At 33.9% G+C, this 16,648-nt stretch overlaps 1 protein-coding gene across 3 annotated transcripts in view; it reads left to right on the plus strand.

Moving 5' to 3' along the window:
* Positions 1-16,648, plus strand: part of DMXL2 (Dmx like 2) — a 142,990-nt gene that overhangs the window by 54,569 nt on the left and 71,773 nt on the right. For all 3 annotated transcript variants that reach the window (XM_040620639.1, XM_008705966.2, XM_040620638.1), the window contains exons 7-13: positions 6,177-6,355; positions 8,068-8,251; positions 10,685-10,859; positions 13,210-13,449; positions 13,944-14,215; positions 14,858-15,554; positions 15,905-16,026. In XM_040620639.1, the coding sequence (XP_040476573.1) occupies positions 6,177-6,355; positions 8,068-8,251; positions 10,685-10,859; positions 13,210-13,449; positions 13,944-14,215; positions 14,858-15,554; positions 15,905-16,026 (1,869 nt within the window). The remainder of the gene's footprint in view (positions 1-6,176; positions 6,356-8,067; positions 8,252-10,684; positions 10,860-13,209; positions 13,450-13,943; positions 14,216-14,857; positions 15,555-15,904; positions 16,027-16,648) is intronic.

A 16,648-nucleotide genomic window follows, 5' to 3' on the forward strand; every position in this document is an offset into this window, starting at 1 on the left:
ACGCACACATACTCAAATTAGGTCATATTCTTTAAATTTTTTTTTTCATTTAATCTAGATTGCTTTGTCAATACACATGTATATGTATTCTTTTTAAAGGTGACATAATTTTTCACTAAATGAATGTACTATATTTTAACTTAATCAGATAACTATTAATGAACATTAAGTGGTTCTTATTTTTCTATTGCTATTAAAAATGAACATCCTGGTACATATATCTTGTCCTGTTGCTTCCTTTTTACAATTAACTTTATCAAAATATAATTGAGATAAAATGTATATTTTAAGTGTATATCTTAATATACACCTAATATATTTTATATAAATATACTCAATATACTATATTAATATGCCATATTAACTATATTAAGTATATAACTATGTATATATTAGCTATATGTAATTAATATGTTAATTCTATATAGATAATTATATCTTCTATAATTATGTAAAATATATTAATATGTAATTAACTATATTAATATAGTATATTAACCATATTAATATATTTTATATTAATACACTATATTAATAAATATATTATTAATACACTTGATATACACTTTAATATATATTTTATTTAAATAAAATGTATATTTTAAGTTCAGCGAGCCTTGACAGATTTATAGACTTTCTCAAGATTGCTTTGGCTATTCAGAGTCTTTTGTGGTTCCATATAAATTTTAGGATTTTTTGTTCTAATTCAGTGAAAAACACCATTGGTATTTTGATAAGGATTGCATTGAATTTAGATTGGTTTGGGTAGTGGAGACATTTTAACAGTATTCTTCCAATCCATGAACATGGTGTATCTTTCCATTTGTTTGTACCTTCTTCGATTTCTTTCATCACAGTCTTATAGTTTTCAGTGTGCAGGTCTTTCACCTTTTTGGTTAATTTATTCCTAGGTATTTTATTCTTTTTGATGCAGTTGTAAATGGGATTATTTTCTCAGTTTCTCTTTCTGCTATTTTGTTATTAGTGTATAGAAATGCAACAGATTCCTGGATATTGGTTTTGTATTCTCCGGCTTTACTGAATTCATTTATTCTAATAGTTTTTTGGTAGAGTCTTTAGGGTTTTTTATATGTAATATATCATCTGCAAATAGTGACATTTACTTCAAAATGCCTTTTCTTGGGGCGCCTGGGTGGCACAGCGGTTAAGCGTCTGCCTTCGGCTCAGGGCGTGATCCCGTCATTACGGGATCGAGCCCCACATCAGGCTCCTCCGCTATGAGCCTGCTTCTTCCTCTCCCACTCCCCCTGCTTGTGTTCCCTCTCTCACTGGCTGTCTCTATAGATCTGTCAAATAAATAAATAAAATCTTAAAAAAAAATGGCTTTTCTTTCTTTTTGTAGTTAGGACTTCCAGTACTATGCTGACTAATAATAGTGAGAGTGGGCATTTTTGTTTTGTTTCTGATCTTAGGGGAAAGCTTTTAGCTTTTTACCATTGAGTATGATGTTAACTGTGGGTTTGTCATATATGGCTTTTATAATGTATGTTCCCTCTATACCACTTTGTTTAGAATTTTTATCAGGAATGGATATTTGTCAAATGCTTTCTCTGCATCTATTGAGATGATCTTAGGAATTTTATCCTTCATTTTGCTAATGTAATGTATCACGTTGATTAATTTGCATAAATTGAACCATCCTTGTATCCCTACAATAAATCCTACTTGATTATGGTGAATGATCCTTTTAATTTGTTTTTAAATTGGTTTGCTAAGATTTTGTTGAGGATTTTTCATCTATGTTCATCAGGGTTACTGCTCTGTAATTTTTTTCCCCAGAGTTGTATAACTTTATTTTATTTTTGTAATTTCCTTTGTGAGTGATTGAGTGTATGTGTGTCTTTGTCTGGTTTTGGTATCAGGGTAATACTGGCCTCATAGAATGATTTTGGAAGGATTTCTCCCTGTCCTATTTTTTGGAATACTTTGAGAAGTATTAAGTATTTGGTAGAATTCACCCACGAAGCCATCTGGCACTGGACTTTTGTTTATTGGGAGTTTTTTGATTACCAGTTCAACTTCATTACTGGTCATTGGTCTGTTCAGATTTTTCATTTCTTAATGATACAGTCTTAGAAGGTTGATGTTTCTAGGAATTTATCCATTTTTTTCTAGGTTGTATAATTTGTTGGCATTAATTTCTCTTTCATTTCTGATTTTATGTCCTTTGTCTTTTTTTCTTGATTAGCCTGGCTAACGGCTTAATAAGTTTATCTTTTCAAAGAACCAGCTCTTAGCCTCAATTGATGTTTTCCATTCTTTTTTAGTCTCTGTTTCATTTGTTTATGCTCTGATCTTTATTATTTCTTTTCTTCTACTCATTTTGGGCTTTGTTCTTTTTCTAGTTTCTTTAGTTGTAAGGTTAAGAGATTTTGATTGTTTCTTGAGGTACACTTGTATCTCTCAGACTTCCCTCTTAGAACTACTTTTGGGGCATCCAGCAGATTTTGGACCATTGTATTTCATTTTCATTTGTCTACATGTATTTTTTTTATTTCCTCTTTGATTTTTCATTGACCCATTGGTTGTTTAGTAGCCTGTTGTTTTGTCTTCATGTGTTCCCCCTCCCCCAGGTTTTTTTTGTTTTTTGGGGTTTTTTTTTGGTAATTGATTTCTAGTTCATACTGTTGTGGTCAGAAAAGATGCTTGATATGATTTCAGTCTTCTCAGATTTATTTAAAAACTTGTTTTGTGGCCTAACGTGATCTATCCTAGAGAATGTTCCCTGTGTACTTGAAAAGAATGTGTATTTTGCTGTTTTTGGGTGGAATGTTCTGTATATATCTGTTAAGTCCATCTGGTCAATGTGTTGTTCAAAGCCACTGTTTCCTTATTGATTTTCTTTCTGGATGACCTATTCATTAATGCAAGTGGGGTATTTAAGTCCTCTACTGTCATTGTATTATTGTCGATTCCTCCATTTATGTCTGTTAATATTTGCCTTATATATTTAGTGCTCCTATATTGGGTGCATTGATATTTACAATTGTTATATCCTCTTGTTGGACTGAAACCTTTATTATTATATAATATTCTTTTTTGTCTTGTTATGGTTTTTAGTTTTAGTTTTAGTTTTTGTTTTTTCTTTGAGAGAGAGAGATCATGTGAAGGGGGTGCAGAGGGAGAGGGAGAGGGAGAGAGAGAATCCCAGGCAGGCTCCACGCCCAGCATGGAACCTGACATGGGGCTCAATCTCACGACCCTGAGATCATGACCTGAGCTGAAACCAGGAGTCAGATGCTTAATTGGCTGAGCCACCCAGGCACCACTATAATTTTCTGTCTTCTAATTATAGCCTTTTCTTTCCACTTGAAGTTTCCTCAGTATTGTGAGGCCAGTTTAGTGGTGATGAACTCTTTTTTAACTTTTGTTTGTCTGGGAAACTTTTTCTCTCTCCTTTAATTCTGAATAAACTTGCCTGATAGAGTATTCTTGGTCGTATCTGGGTCTTTCACCACTCTGAATATATCATGCCACTTCCTTCTGGCCTGCAAAGTTTATGCTAAATAAGCAGCTGATAACCTTATGGGGTTTCTCTTGTATGCAGCTGTTTTTCTTTGCTGCTTTTATGATTCTCTCTTTATCTTTAATTTTTCCATTTTAATTGTTATGTGTCTTGATGTGGACCTCCTTGGGTTCATCTTGTTTGGGACTTTCTTTGCTTCCTGGGTCTGGATATCTGTTTTCCTTCACCAGGTCAGGGAGGTTTTCAGTTATTATTTCTTCAAAGTCATTTCTTTCCAGTCAAGTCTCTGTCTTTCTTCACTTTTCATTGTGACCTGCTCTATGATTAGCTGCAGAAGTTCTCAAGTTGTTTTTAGAGTTGCTGTACATGTAGTTGTTGCTTTGGCATGTCTGTCAGAGGAGGTCCGCTCAGGACACCATCTTCCCTACTTTCCATAACTTTATAGTAAGTTTTGAAATTGGGTGGGGTAAGTCCTCTAACTTTGTTTTTTCTTTAAAAATATTTTTGGTGGGAGTGCCTAGGTGGCTCAGTCGGTTGAGTGTCCAAGTTGATTTTTGGTTCAGGTTATGTTCACAGAGTTGTGGGATTGAGCCCCACATTGGGCTCCCTGCCCAGCACGGAGTCTGCTTGTCCCTCTCCCTCTTTTCCTCCTCTCGCTCACTCATGCTCTCTCTCTCAAATAAATAAATAAATAAAATCTTTAAAATATTTTTTTTTGTGGTATTGTTTCTTTGATGTCATAAAAATTTTAGAATAAGGCAGTCAATTTCTACCAAAAAACTTGCTGTGATTTTGGCTGTTTTTACATTAAATCTCTATAGATCTGTTTGGGAAGAATTGGATCAGTAACATTTGTATTTCAGATCCCTGAAGGTGGTATGTTCTCTTTTTATTTAGCTTTTCTTTCTCTTAGCAGTGTTTTGTAGTTTTTAGTGTACATGTCTTATACCTAATTTGTTACCTTCCTAACGTAAAAGGTATTTAAGGAAATTACATTTCCAGTTATTGCTAACATGTAGAAAGAGAATTGCTGTTTGAGTTTTGATCTTTAGTCTTATGATCTTGTTATCAGGTGTAAGTCTTTTTTTTGTATAGATTCCTTAGGATTTTGTGAATAAAGACAATATTACTTCTTTTTTTCTAATTTGGAAATTTTCTAGCTATCTTACTGTTAACGATTTCTAATTCACTTTTGTGTGGTTTTAGTTTAGGCAGTAACAGATGAAAATGGGACTGCTCCAGTTGAGTGAGGGGCTACTGGTGGAATGGGAGAAAGGTGCTAGAATGCCACCTGTTCCATGGAGGCACTCTGCGTTTTCTTTATGAATGCTGAGGGGGCTCTGAGATGCCTCTATCGTTTTTATGGTATGTGGCCTGAAACCACTACTGTAGGTTGTGCACTAAATTTGGTTAGGTGAAAATGATGCTAAGTTGAAGAAGGTACTTGGAGGAAAGTAACTAGTACATTGTTAAGTGGTTGTCTCAGACTAAGCACTTAAAGAGACTTGCTGTATAATTCAAATATCCAAATAAATGAGACCTTAGTGGAAACATACATTATGCAGTATAAATTGAAAATAAGTACCAAGATGGTAAAAAACAGAAATGTTTATCTAGTCTACATGATAGTATTTGATCCTACATGCACTTTCCAGGAATATATAGTTCCGTTGTTTCATAGAGTGAGATTTTTGCATGAATGGTATCATTTTATTATTTCCCTCAAGACTCTCTTCACTTTTGAGGATAAAGCACTACAAAGTAGATGCTTTCTGTTAAATAAGATAAAATTATTTTGGCCTTTATTTTTTTTTTTTAAAGATTTTATTTATTTGTCAGAGAGAGAGGGAACATGAGCAGGGATAGGGGCAGAGGCAGAGGGAGAAGCAGGCTCCCTGCTGAGCAGGTAGCCCAATGCAGGGGACTTGATCCCAGGACCCTGGGATCATGACCTGAGCCAAAGGCAGATGCTTAACTGACTGAGCCACCCAGGTGCCCCTATTTTGGCCTTTAACAAAATTCTTAGAACTGAGTAAAATGATAAAGTCAGTGCCTATTGTTATACTTGTAAGTAACTTATTTAAGTGGACATAGAGGTGATTCCTGACTACTACCTAAGTGCCTTCACTTCATTTAGAGTGGGGATCAGAAAACAATGGTTTTTACGTTCTTAAAAGGTTGTAAGAAAAAAAAAAAACCAAGGAGAATCTGTGTCAGAGACTACTCGGTCCACAAAGCCTAATAACGTTCATACTGTCTGGCCTTTCACAGGGAAAGTTTGCCGATTCCTGACATAGAGTCTAAGAAGCAGTTCATATTTAAAAAGGATTGATTTCACCCTTACAGATATCTTCAAAAAAGGAGAGAATGTTAACAGTGACTAATAACATGGCATATTTCTTATTTTATCCAAAGGCATCTGGTTTCAGAGTCTTCTCTACAGTGACTCCTACATGTTTAAAGGAGGGAATTTGAAAACCACCATTATGCAGAGGAGATTGATAAGGAGAAAGCATTTCTTTTTCAAGAGTAGTATTCTTTAGTGTAATAAACATTTTACACTTGAGTTTGTGCTATATAAAGCCACGTGTTAGTTTTTCAGAGAGCTTGATTTTTGAAGGTTCTCTAAATCACATTTTGAATTGTGTATGTTCAGATTAATTTTATATTGACCTGTATATTTTTGCAGGATGATTGTCTTTTGAAAGTATGGTATCCCATGACTGGCTGGAAATCCTCAATTATACCTCAGGATCATCACGAAGTGAAAAGGAGACAGGCGTCCACCCAATTTTCCTTTGTTTATTTGGCACATCCCCGAGCTGTGGCAGGTTTCTCATGGCGTAAAACTAGCAAGTATATGCCCAGGTTAGACAAATGTGTCCTATAACGTTGGTTTGTTTACTTATATATTTGTAAAAATAATGAAAGCAAAAGTCTTTTTAGTGCGTTGACTTGGTGGAAGTGAAGAGCATAGGCGCTCTGGTTGTTAACTGCCTGAATTCAGATCCTGCTGTTGTTACTCACTTTGTGAGCTTTTGCCTAAATTTCTTAAGCTCTCTGTGCCTCAGTTTTCTTTTCTTAGGTAATAGTACCTACGTCCGAGAGCTGTAGTGAGACTTACTATGTATGCTACTGCATGTAAATATTTCCTGCAGGCCTTTGCACATAGTACGGGCTTAGGCTGTGTTAGCTGATATTGTTAGTAGTAGCAGCAGCAGTAAAAGATTCCAGGAAGGAAGTGTTTGCAAGTAACAGGAAAGCACACACTGAAGGAAAAGAAAACATAGTAATAAACTATCAATGATACACGTGGTGGGAAAGCCTATCATACACAGTGAATCAAGTCATCAGGTTTTTTTGAACTTAGGGCCATCAACAGAACCTTCTCAAAGAATTCATTGTTACAAGTTTTTCCTCATTGTCCAGCATCTCTTAAAAGTATTTAGAAGATTAAACAAACTACAGAACATCTCATACCAATGATTCCTATATCATATATATAGTTGTAAAAAAACTTGCTTAGAAATCTGTATTTATTTTTGAGAGGTTATTTCATGTGTGAACTGTTCACAACTGATAGGAAATACAGCACACGTTATAGAGGTGCTCAGTAAATGGGAAATTCATTCATTTTTAGAATCTGAATAAGAAGTTTATTCTGCTGAAATTATTTGCATCTATTGAAAACATTTGCAAAATACTTTGAGTCGGATTCCATGTAAGCGTTTTTTTTTTTTTTTAAGGGAGAATGATTTTTTTCTTTTATAATGAGTGTTAAGTCATCAGCTGCTTGATGCTGTAACATTTTTCCTTATTTTAACTTAACGGAAATTGACTTATAGTTCGAGATTATATTCTCCTTGCAGTTTTATTTTGAAGATACTCATTTGTTTACCTGTTTATAATCTTTTAGATTATAAGAAGGAAGATACAGGATGACACAAGTACTGCCATAAGCCATGCAGTTTAATTGCATTTATGAATTTTTATTATGGTGATTTTGTAATTTGCAATGATTAGGTTTTTTTTTTTGCTCTTTAGTTTGTTTAGAAGATACTAATATTCCCACAGAGCCTAGTTTCCAAGCACCATGTGTGTAATCGGGCATAAATTTCTGTTCCCTTTGTCAAGACCGTTTCCTAGTTTTTATGGTGTTCACGTTCTTAGTGATACTGTGTATGATTTCAAGCTCTTTGATCGACCTCTTTCTCCATATACTGTAATTTCTAAGCATTGGAAGCATATACTGTCGTTTAACTGAGCTGTTCAAGGCATGATTTTTTAATGAATCAAAGTGTCAGGGACAGATAGGTTGTTCTATTTTATGGTAACTGATTGGGCCCTTTACTGAGCCTGCCCTTGCAAGTATGAACAGGTAGTAAATGGGGTTTGGGGAGAGTGTGAAACAGCTGGTATAAATCAAATCTCTTACTGTTACTGGAAAAATAAGTACTCTCGGTCATACTGTTAGTTGTGCACTGATGCTGTTTTTATATGTGAAGAACAAAATATTAATAGTCTTTAATCAGTGGCACTGACATTCATAGTAACTTTTGTTTATTTCTCTTTGTCATTAGAGGTTCTGTCTGTAATGTGTTATTAACTTCATGCCATGATGGCGTCTGCCGACTCTGGGCAGAAACCGTATTACCAGAAGATTGCCTTTTGGGGGAGCAGATCTGTGAGACGACCACTTCTAGTGTTGCCAGTCACCTTACTCAGGCTGGAAGACACAAAGACAGAATACAACATGCTCTTGAGGTACTATATTATTTAAAATGGTAATAAATTTTGAAGATATGTGAGTTTGGTGGGAATTTATAAGTTAAGATGCACATAGTGCACCTGGTACATGTAATGATGAAATTAGTAGCAAGTAATTCTCACTAATTTGTTTTATGCTTGTAAGACTACTCATTTTATGCCACTCAGAAGCCAAATACAATAGTAATGATCTCAGACATGTAGTCTAGGTAAGTAGTATAATTTTAATTTTTTCATTTTGCGTGTCAAATATGAAAATCTATAGGAATAAGCAGCTTTGATTAGTAAAACACATAAAGGACCCTGAAACTAGTTGTAATTAAAAATTATACTTGTGAGTTCTAATTAAAAATGACTATTTTGATTCTTAATTAAGAATAAAGATACTAAAATATTAGACACAAGTCAACTTTTATATAATTGCTTTATAATTTCCAAAGTTTAATATTTGGAAGGCGAACTAATTTTTCCAATTTTAAATGTAATATATATGAAATAAAAGTGCTTCCTATGAAATTAGATTGTTTATAATATAAACTGTTGTGTCCATTATGGGAATAAAATGAGATAAACACATTTTTGAAAATTACCAGAAATTTATTAAAGCAAACCTAGATTGCTAATTTTCTTCATTTTTCATGTGACTTCTTACTACACAAAGAATATGTGCTTTTTCTAAAATTAGATTAGAAAAAATATGGAATTTATAATCCAACTCTTCCAGTTATGTGTGTATGTGTATTTTTTCTTTTTTTTACAAGATTGAGATCATATTATGCAGTAATGTTTTGTAACTTGCTTTTTATACTTAATGTGTTATAAACATCTCTCTACATTACTAATTATGTTTTTACATCATACTTTTACATTAACATTTTATGGATGCATAGCCAGAATGTTTTGCTGTTTCAGCAAGCAGAATTATTTTCTGGGTTTGGTAGGCTGAAGATGTGCTCCTTAAAAGTTTTATATAAAGTAGGCTTCGTCTGATACTATCTGTGATTGGGCACTGTTTATACATTTTTTCCCCCCCAAATTTAAAGTATAAATGAGATTAAAAGCAGAGGTCAGAACTGTTAAAGTTATAATTTGTTTTAATATTTGTTGAAATTTAGTGAGACAAAGTACTTAATTTTGTACATGTTTACAGTCATTTTTATATACTTATGTGACATTTTATCTTCAAATTACATATGAGCTTTTGGAGACAAAGTGCTTTGAGACATCTTTGTATCCTCAGTGGTACCTAATATATTGCTTTTCATGTATTAAATTGAATTACTAATTGTTACATAAGATAAAAAGCAAAAGTTATAAGTAAACATATAATCAGTGATTTGACAAATGTTTGCTACCTTTTAGTGATCTTATTAGTTAATAATGTTAAAATTGTTTTTAATAGAACAAGCCTAATTGTCTGATTTATAAACTGCCTTGCTTTTTAACATCCTATTGTCTGAAACTCCTAACTGTAAGGTCTATATAATTCTGTACATACTTATACATTTTGTTCCTAGGAGAAAACAATCAGCCAGTATTACACCAGCCTTGCCAAGATAATTTAAAATAATGATAAATGTCAAGATCGAACGAAAATAATTTTATAGGCATTGTGGTGCAGGAGGTCTTTAATATATCCATCTTAACCCTGTTATCAAAGAAATAAGCAACTCTGTAGCAGGGAGACCAGAGGTAGAGGACAAGCCATAGACCTGATACTGTTTTCCATATGAAAAGGAATAGAGGAACAAAGGAATAGAATGGGAAATTATTGTAAAGCATGGTATTGGGGGTGGGTTAAGTCACAAAATAAGGAAGTGCTGTGAGTTGGGGTTATGGTGTGGAGATCTTTTCTTTTTAAAGTAGTTCAGATCATTCGATATGCTAGTGGAGAATTTATATCCTATAGACATACGTCAATTTAAACAAAATAAGTCAGTACTTTCATGGCTCCTCTCACCTACATAGATTCCCCTTACTCTGTATTTTTGTACTCTGTTTTTCTTCTTTATAAATAAAGATCATATATTATTGAGCTGTAACTGTTTAGTTGTAAGTGAGAATTTTGGGGAGAAATACTCTTCTTCCTGGTAGGAAAATTCAGGAATTTTTTTTACTGTTATGGCTAGTAAATTTCATCTCAGTAGTGGGCTATCCTGTAAAACCTAGACTTTGGACTCCTAATCTTAATAGGAGTTTCTATAAATAATGAGTTATTTTTGAGCAACTGCTCCTGCCTTAAACTATAAAATTTGCAGAAACTATGGAGAATATAGTCAGAATTGTTCAGTTGAAGTTAAGGTCTTTCCCTTTAAAATATTCAGATTTTGCAGAGAGGAAAATTATAAAATCCTTAATAATCAAAAGTATTCGGATCAGCATTTTTTAGACTTTCCAGAGTTGGATTTAGCAATTATTTTTCTATTTTAGACAATACACCATTTGAAAAATTTAAGAAAAGGACAGAGGAGGTCTTCTGTTCTTGTAACTCACACCGAATTAATGCCTGACCAGACGGCAACGCATGAAGTTCAGAGACACATTTCCCACCATGCAAATGCACTGTGTCATTTCCACATTGCAGCAAGCATCAATCCTGCCACAGGTAAAGGGTAGTAAAGTTTTAGTTCCTATAAATATGCTGAAATAAGATAAAGAAATAGATAAGTGGGACTACTTATAGAACCTGTTTTTCATTTTATGTTACTATTCCATGTTCCTTTAAAAATACTTGTTAATTCAAATAGGAATATAATATAAAGTACCATTTCTTAAATTGAGACTATGTGATTCTCAGGGAACAACTGCAGATAAGTATTTCTGAGGACCTCTGTCTAGTATATAGCAAGGTTCTAAGTAAATTAGAGCTTTAGTTGAACTTTGAGTAGAATATAATTAGTGATAGTATGCGGTGAATTCAACACATATTAGAAAGGTTGGCTTTTTAACTGTATACACTATGCTAATCAAATGGAATAGGTTCACAGGCTTGTCCCCTCTGGATAAGTACTCTGTCACATATTTGAGTCTAAGTACTGCATATGTTCTTGTAGCCATTAGCCTTGTCTTTCAGCATCTTTATTAAATAACCTTCACCTTTTAACCAATTTTATCCATTTTTACTGTAACTTACTACATACTATTTTAAAAATCATTTCATAAAAATATTTAACATCATGTATTTATAGGTCCTGTATGTAAATATAATACATATAGTTTGACCAAATTCATTGCTAGGTGCAAATAATTTTGTATTGTAGGACTCCTCCTCCTCAACTGTTTTTCAGGATACTTTTTGAATCTACATTAAAGCTGAAAGCATAATTCAACGAATACCCGTATAATGTTTACCCAAATTCACCAGTTGTTAGTATCTTGTCCTGCATGCTTTTATTCTCCCCTTCTGCCCATGTATGTTGTCTTTGCTTCCTCTTCCCTTATTTTTGGCTGAGCCATTTGAAAGTTGTCACCAACATTAGCCTTCATTTCCTAAATATTTTATGACATTATCTAAATATTTCAAGTGTGTCTTCTTATAAAAAGGGTTTCCTCCATTACCACAATACTGTTATTGTATGTAAGGAACACGGAAAATATGTTTAACATATAGTTGATATTGAAATATAGATTCTTTCTTTTATGCATTTGATTGTCATTTCTTTTAAACTCCTAATCTGTAATAGTCCTCAGTTGTCAAAAAAAGGTCCCTCAGTATCAAAGAACTTCTCTCTGTTATCTTTTAGAGCATCTTGCAGTCTGAATATTTGTTCGTGATAAGGTTTAGGTGAAACATTTTTAGCAAGAGTAGGGGATGTGTTGTTTTATAGTATTCCTAATTTACAAATCCTATTTTATATGATTTGCTTTATTTTTATCAGAAAACTAGGACTGTCATCCAGGAATTAGAAACAAAGAACAACTTGGAACTTTATTTAACACTGATACATAGTAGCAGAACACCACCAGAATATCCTGTGCATTTTATCTTTAGGTTTTCATATCTTTCTGCAGAGGACAGTGGTTTTTTTGTTTTGTTTTTGTTTTTGCTTTCTGTTGAATGGATTATTTGTAATATGAATTGGGATTTAGGAGATTAATTTTTTTTAGCTTTACTATTTTACATGAGCTAATCTATGTTGTGAATTTCAGTTACCCCAAATGGAGGAAACCTGCTAATATACTTAAAGTTTGCTTGTCTTCCTATGTTCTTCTTCAGCATTATTATTCCCAGCTTTTTAGTTTCAGACATTTAGAAAGGTTGGAACAATACCACAGTGAACACTCATGTCTTCTACCTTGAGCAACAGCTGTTAACATTTTGCCAAAGTTGCTTTATTCTCTCTGTATATACCTGTGTGTGGGGGTGGGGTGGGGTGGGCATGCGTGAGTGAAATTCTTTCTTTTGCGGTAAGTTACATATGTCATGGCACATCATGCTTACATACTTCAGAAAGTATCTCCTAGGAATAAGGAAATTCTCTCACATGATCGCAATATCATTATTATACCTAGGAAAATTAGAAGTAATTCCATAATCTCTAATATCCAGTTCATATTTAAACTAAATTTCTCCAGTTATCTTAGATGTCTTTTATAGCTGCTTTTCTGTTTTATTTTTTTGTTCCTCCATCCCCAAACCAGCATTTAATAAAGGTTCATGCATTTGGTGTATTTGGTTTTTAAATTAGTAATTTAATTCCATTAGTAATTTAAGTCTGTGCCATTAATTCTTAACATTTACTTTTACCATTAAATTCAGTTAAAGTTTCTACAAATCCTGCTAGAGTTATGTTGACCTTTTCTGTGTAAGTATAGAGTTAGTCTTTATAAAGACTAACTTATAAGTTAAAAGTTTATAAGCACTTGGTAATCCTTTTAAAGGCATGAAAAATTAAAAAAATAAAAATAAAGACATGAAAAATTCATATAGAAATCTTACCTTTTTTTCCCCACAGATATTCCAAATGTCTTGGTTGGCACTATATTTAACATTGATGATGGAAATGGGGGCTTTGTGGTTCATTGGTTAAACAACAAAGAGTTTCATTTTACATCATCTACTGAAATATTTATGCAGCAATTACGAAAACTTTCTGAGAAGCAGATAGATCATGAAAGCGACCAAGGAGATAGAGAAGATGAGGAACGTTCGCAGGAGGAGAGAGAGAGGGGTTTACATATGAAACTAGACCATGGTTAGTATTCCATGTTCAGATTTTTCTTTTTGGCAAGTCAGCAGCTTTTTTGTGATACCACTTTTAGTTTATAATCCTTCCTTCCTGCTCTTCTTCTTCTTTTTTACTTTCCCAGTCATTTATTGACCATCTACTATGGACCATCTACCATCTAGCTCTATATGCTTCGTTATACACATTGCTTTGAGTAATGTATTGCTTTGGAAGCCATGTCTTTTTTTGGGGAACAAGTTTTGATAATGCTAATGCTAATGTGAATGACATTTTGATTTCTTTAAAAGTAAGAAATAATAGTAATTTTCAGTTCAGATCAGAAAATGATTTTCTTCTTTTTTATCCTTCCCTCTCTCCCCCTGGCCATAAATTGGAAAAGGAATTTATGGTTTCTTAAGATAGTATGCTCTTGATAGTCCAGTATGTAAATGAATTTTTATGGTATTATTAGTATGTACTGATAAATTAGTATGTACTGATCAATTTATTTTCTGATTCAGAATTATCCCTGGATAGAGAATCTGAGGCAGGTACAGGATCGTCGGAACATGAAGATGGAGAAAGAGAGGGAAGTCCCAGAACCTTTTCACGACCTAGTGTACCGATGCCGCTGCCCACAGTCCTGCTTGACCGGAAGATTGAAATGCTGCTAACTGAATGGAATAAGAATCCCGACATGCTTTTTACTATCCACCCTGTAGATGGTACCTTTCTCGTGTGGCATGTAAAGTATTTGGATGAATATAATCCTGGAATATTTAGACAAGTCCAGGTATATTTTACTGATGAAGCAATTATTACATTTATTAAAAAAAGAAAAGATGCTATTCAGATTTACCATGTTTTCAGAGATACTCAAAAGATTTTGTTTATGAAAAGCAACTGAGAAGAGAATACTTATTCATGTTTTCGAAGGGGAATCAGTGACCCCAAATTTTACAAACCTGGTTCATTCAAAGTGAAATGAATTCGGCTTTGAAGTGTGGTATTGAATATTCGAATATATGTGCATTGGCTTTTTTCCCGGGAATTCACAGTATTTTGAATAAACTTAAGAAAACTACCCTAAAAATGTGACTCAGGATTCTGTCCCCCCTCCCCATGTTTTACTAACTAAATCTAGCTACCTTTATCTGTTATCTTTCTGAACTTCACTTCTATTTAGATTTGTGGTTGTGGTCATTTAGCTGTACAAGTAAGGCACTTGAAATTTTTCTTTTTTCAGGCTTCTCTTTGGCCTCAAATAGAGATACGATATTACATAAATAGAGGAAAGGGATTAGACTGTAAAGAGGTTGAAAATGATAGTTTTTTCTGGGAAACTGAGATTTCACATTTTGAAAATGGAAGTGATTTTGGGAGACTTTTGAGAGGAGGAAAACTGCTTACATTGAATTCATACTGTGTTTTTCAGGTTTCTTTTTCTTCACGGATTCCTGTTGCTTTTCCGTCTGGTGATGCGAGCTCTCTTAGTAAAAATATCATGATGTATGCCTGCATAAACGCTACGAAAGATTCTCCCCATACTCTGTTACACCAAGAGATGATGGCTGTAGGCAGTTCTCACGGATCACAGCCATACTCCAGATCACACACAACAAATATGAACATTTTAGCTCCTACAGTAATGATGGTCTCCAAACACATAGATGGTTCTTTAAATCAGTGGGCTGTCACTTTTGCAGATAAGTCTGCCTTTACCACTGTTCTGACTGTATCTCACAAATTTAGATACTGTGGTCATCGATTTCACCTCAATGACCTGGCATGTCATTCAGTTTTACCATTGTTACTGACATCCTCTCATCACAATGCTCTATTGACTCCTGAATTAGACTGTCAGTGGGACTCAGACAATAAAGTAAGTAGGTTGATGGATCCTGTAAGACATATAAAAGGCTCCTTGAAACAGCCTCTTAGAAATGCAGCGACACGTACATTTCATGACCCGAATGCAATATACAGTGAACTTATTCTGTGGCGTGTAGACCCAATAGGACCTTTGTCCTACACTGGAGGAGTATCAGAATTGGCTCGAATTAACTCTTTACATACATCAGCCTTCTCTAATGTGGCTTGGCTTCCGACTCTTATTCCCAGCTATTGTCTTGGTAAGTGTTTGTTTTAATTCTGAAATTAATAAAAGCTTTTAAACCGTCTTTTAATACACAAAATGGTTTCTTCTTGTCATTATTAGGAGGATTTTTAGTAAGTATTGGGGATGTAGACATCAGACTTACGTTTAGAATTTCCAGAAGTTTGTTTTTAATTTTTCCCCCTCTCTTAACATATTTTCTATTGAATTCTTTTATTAATAATTCTATATTCATTAATTTTATCTTTTAAATTATGATTCCGGACCATGGTTGTGCCTAAAAAGAAAAGTGTTACTAGGTTTCTCATACTCCAGCCCCAGATAAGCACAAACTACGTATATAACGCGAAGCTTTTGCTCTCTCAGGCACGTACTGCAATTCTGCAAGTGCTTGCTTTGTTGCTTCCGATGGCAAAAATCTGAGACTCTACCAAGCTGTGGTGGATGCCAGGAAATTACTGGATGAATTATCAGATCCTGAATCTTCGGTGAGCATTTCCTAATCTTTATTAAAATACCCAGTCTGATAAGGAATTCTCTTTTTACTTTGGGACTTTTAGTTGGTGTTTAGGGAGTGAGCACATGTTCTGGGCTCTATACGACAAATTTACTGTTTCTTAATTTGTGTTTCAAGGTACATGGGTCAGTATCACACATCAGTACATTCTACACTTAAAGAAATAAATATGACTTTTCCCCTAAAATATCCTGATTTCTGCTTGACCTGTTTCACCCTCTAGTTTGGTTCTGTTGATCTTCCTTTGCTCTAAGGCAGGTTTACCAAGCTCTTTGTTTAGGTTGGAAAATTTGAGCTTTTCTAAGCTTCATTGACCATTTTAAAAAATCCTGTGGTTAGAATATGTTATCAGTGGGTGGCAGTATCTTACTCTGGTAGTTCTGTAGCTGAACTGGAAGTCAGCGTATATTAGTTACTATTCAGATTTGAACAGTGAATTTTACCTTTACCTATGAAAACATGCCTTTTTATAAAACACTTGTCCTAACAAAAATCTGTCCAATATTGAACACCAAAGATAATTTTGAGGGTGTAGTATGTGTCCTTCACAAAGTGTAGGGGATACAGAGCATAAGTTTCAGAGTGTGGCTTTA

This window comes from Ursus maritimus, unplaced genomic scaffold (assembly GCF_017311325.1).
Source record: "Ursus maritimus isolate PB19 unplaced genomic scaffold, ASM1731132v1 scaffold_35, whole genome shotgun sequence".
NCBI classification, from domain to species: domain Eukaryota; kingdom Metazoa; phylum Chordata; class Mammalia; order Carnivora; family Ursidae; genus Ursus; species Ursus maritimus.